Source organism: Arvicanthis niloticus, chromosome 4, assembly GCF_011762505.2.
Source record: "Arvicanthis niloticus isolate mArvNil1 chromosome 4, mArvNil1.pat.X, whole genome shotgun sequence".
NCBI lineage: Eukaryota > Metazoa > Chordata > Mammalia > Rodentia > Muridae > Arvicanthis > Arvicanthis niloticus.
The window spans coordinates 125,657,990-125,661,559 of NC_047661.1; the positions used below are offsets into that span (position 1 = coordinate 125,657,990).

Below are 3,570 nucleotides of genomic sequence, written 5' to 3' on the forward strand. Positions count from 1 at the left end.
ACTGCCTTCTTTTACCAACTAACCTTACCTCTATTGTTTGGCATTAAAGGTGTGTACTAAGGGCAGGTCTGTATTCCAGACAGACGGATTAGGGTGTGGCCAGAGTAGCCATGGGCTGGATTAAAATTCCTCTACAAGTGTAGTTTTATTCTCCAGAAATGCAACCACTGTTCACAGGGCTCTATGAATGTGAGGACTAACATTGTCAACTTGACAAGTCTGGAATCACCTAGGATACCAGAATTTGAATGAGACCACAGAGGAGTTTCCAAATTGAGCTAACTGGTCAGGAAGACTGGATGAAGAGCCTGCATGTGTCTGGCTGTTCCATTCTCTGGGCTGAATTCTGAAAGGAACCAGAAGGAGAAAGGAAGTAGAAGACCAGCATTCACCATTAATGATGTCTCTCTGGAGCTCTTTCTTTTCGCTGCTGCGTCCACAGCCATGAGTACACTCAGGCTACAGAAGAGGCTTGCCTCTGCTGTCCTCCACTGTGGTGAAAAGAAGGTCTGGTTGGATCCCTATGAGACCAATGAAATCGCCAATGCCAACTCCCGTCAGGAGATCAGGAAGCTGATTAAAGATGGGCTGATCATCTGGAAGCCAGTGACTGTCCATTCCCCGGCTCGCTGCAGGAAAAACACCTTGGCCCGATGGAAGGGCAGGCATTTGGGCATAGGAAAGAGAAAGGGATGTGCCAATGCTCGGATGCCCGAGAAGGTGACCTGGATGAGAAGGATGAGGATCCTGTGCCTGCTTTTCAGGAGATACTGGGAATCTAAGAAGACTGACCGCCATACGTATCACAGCCTGTACCTTAAGGTCAAAGGGAATGTATTAAAAACAAAACAAACCAACCAACCAAACAAAAAAAACCAAGCGGATTCCCATGAAATGTATCCACAAACTGAAGGCAGACAAGGCCCGTAAGAAGCTACTGGCAGACCAGGCTGAGGCTCGCCAGTCAAAGACCAAAAAAGCACGGAAGCGCAGGGAGGAGCGCCTCCAGGCCAAGAAGGAAGAGATTATCAAGACTCTGTCCAAGGAGGAAGAGACAAAGGAATAAAGCTTCCCTCATGTCTGTACACAGTGGCCTGGCTATGGCCTCACATGGATCAGTCATTAAAATAAAACAGGCCTTTGTCCATTGCCAAAAAAAAAAAAAAAAAAAAAAAAAAAAAAGTCTCTCTGACTGTGGATACCTCAAGCTTCTGCTCCTGTATCTGCATGTCCATGATCAGCTGTATACTCACTGTGTGAGCAAGATCAAACCCTTTCTTCCTTACATTGCTTTTGTCAGCTATTTTGTAACAACATGTAGAAAAGTAACTAGCTTGTGGCTGTGGAGACTTTCTGTGGGTTCTGCGACTCCAAATTCTGATCTTCACCCGTAAGTGGGAAGTATTTTATTTACTTAGCCATTTCTCAGGCACCTATGATCTTTCTTTCTCTTTTTCTTTCTTCCTATATTTATATCTGATCTCCCCATGCTTCCCATTTTTGGAGGATATCAGACTTACCACTTTTATAATTTTTAAGATCTGGACCTCTTATTTAGGATTCCTACTGTATTGAAGGCATGATCAAATGCAACTTTTGGAGGAGAGGGTTTGTTTCGCCCAACTCTCGGATCACACTTTATCACCAAGGGAATTCAGGGCAAGAACTCAAGATAGAACTTTGAAAGCAGGAAGTGAGGCAGAGGACATGAACAAACACTATTTACTGGCTCACTCAGGCTGTTGTTTTATACGTCTCAGGACCAAAATGAGCTAAATGCTCCCACACCCCTTATTAATGAAGACAATCATCCACAGACTTGCTTACAGGCCAATATTATGGAGGCATTTTGTCAATTAAGATTCCCTCTTTTTGCCAGGCATGGTGACCCACACCTTTAATTCCAGCACCCTGGAAGCAGAGGCAGGCAGATTTTTGTGTTCAAGGCCACCCAGGTCTACAGAGTAAGTTTCAGAACAGCCATAGCTACACAAAGAAATAAAAAAAAAAAACACAAAACAAAACAAAGATTCCCTCTTTCTACATGCCTAGGCGTGTGTTGATTGACAAAAGACAATCAGGACACCATTGCTGACATGGAATTAGGAGTTCAGGTCTTAGTTCAGAAAAAGAAGAGAATCTTTAATATGATTTTTTAAAAATGTGGTTCACTTCTGACTGAATTTAGACTGAAATGGATGTTCTTTCAACAACTGAAGGTGAGAGGATCAAACCAAGGAATCTTTGTACCTGCCTCAGTAGTGGATGGGACTGAAAATGCAGTAGGAAAAGGATGTAGAAACAAAATAAATATCCTTTTTGGCCTCTCCCAACAAGATTATATTCATCATATAAAGGGGTGGTACTTTAACTTTTTTGAACCAACTGCCCTAAAAACTTGTCTGTCTTTATGGGTAGAAGGTGAGAAGAACAAATACCAAAGACAATGGAAAAATGTTTATCTACAAAATCATTTTTTACACCATATTTCTACATAGCCCCCACAAATGCACCCCAATTCCAATTGCTCCTCCCAGTACTCTGTTCTTCCATTCCCCCATCCCTTCTGTTCCCATCCCCACCCATCCCTAGTCCACCCTTGAAATCTATTTTATTTGCCCTTCCCTGGGAGATCCAAATTCTCTGGAATCAATGAGAGTGACCCTAGCAAAGACTTCTAGTAATGGGGTATATGGAGCTTGCACTGTACTTCTTCTGAAACCAGGCAAGGCTTCCAGGGGTGAGACTGGGACATCAACCCAGCCACAATGCTTTCAACCTGCAATTTTTCCTGCCTCCAAGATGTGCTAGGTTAATGGTGGTGCCAAGCTTGGGGAGTGGCCAACCAATGACTATCCGTCCATACCATGAGAGATGGCTCATGTATGACACTGCCTGAATGGCCTGGTATGAAAGGCTGGGTAGCCCAGAGACCCAGGATAGAATCAAACACAATGGACCAAAAGAAAAAAAAGTCATCTAAATGATTCCTAAAGATTTTCTGCTATGTTCACAGATCAGTGCCTAGCCCAATCTTCAGAGAGGCTTCATCCAGCAACTGATGAGAACAGATGAAAAGATCCATAGCAAACATTAAGTGGAGCTCAGGAAACCCCTTCGAAGAAGAGGAGAAAGGATGGTAGGAGACAGAGGGGTTGAGAACTACAAGAATGTGGCCTATAGCATCAATTAAGCAGGGCTCATAGAGTCTGATGTACAAGCTTGTATGGGTCTGATCTAGGTCCTCTGTATATATGTATCGTTATGTAAGTGGGTGTCCTTGTGGGACTCCTAACAATGAGTGTGAAGGCACATGTTTTTCTCAGCCTGCTTTAATAAAGGTTCAACCTCCCCTCTAGTCCACTACCCATCAGAGGTTATTAGGATACAGGGGAAGTGGAACTGTTTACGAATAGTTCTTTGGGGGTGATTCCAATCTTTGTTTTCCTCAGTCCAGCAGCAAATACCAAACACAAGGCAGCAGCTGCAGTCCAGTCCACTCGGTAGACACCACACATGAATCAGCAGGGCAGTTCAAACCAGAAGAATCCATGAGTTATTGGACAGCCA

At 43.7% G+C, this 3,570-nt stretch overlaps 1 protein-coding gene across 1 annotated transcript; it reads left to right on the forward strand.

The window, feature by feature from the left end:
- The first annotated feature begins 444 nt into the window (after positions 1-444).
- On the forward strand, positions 445-1,066 carry LOC117707596 (large ribosomal subunit protein eL19-like). The gene is made up of 2 exons (XM_034501013.1): positions 445-836; positions 868-1,066. Exons 1-2 carry the CDS (start codon positions 445-447, stop codon positions 1,064-1,066), a joined length of 591 nt encoding a protein of 196 aa, XP_034356904.1.
- The last annotated feature ends 2,504 nt before the right edge of the window (positions 1,067-3,570 follow it).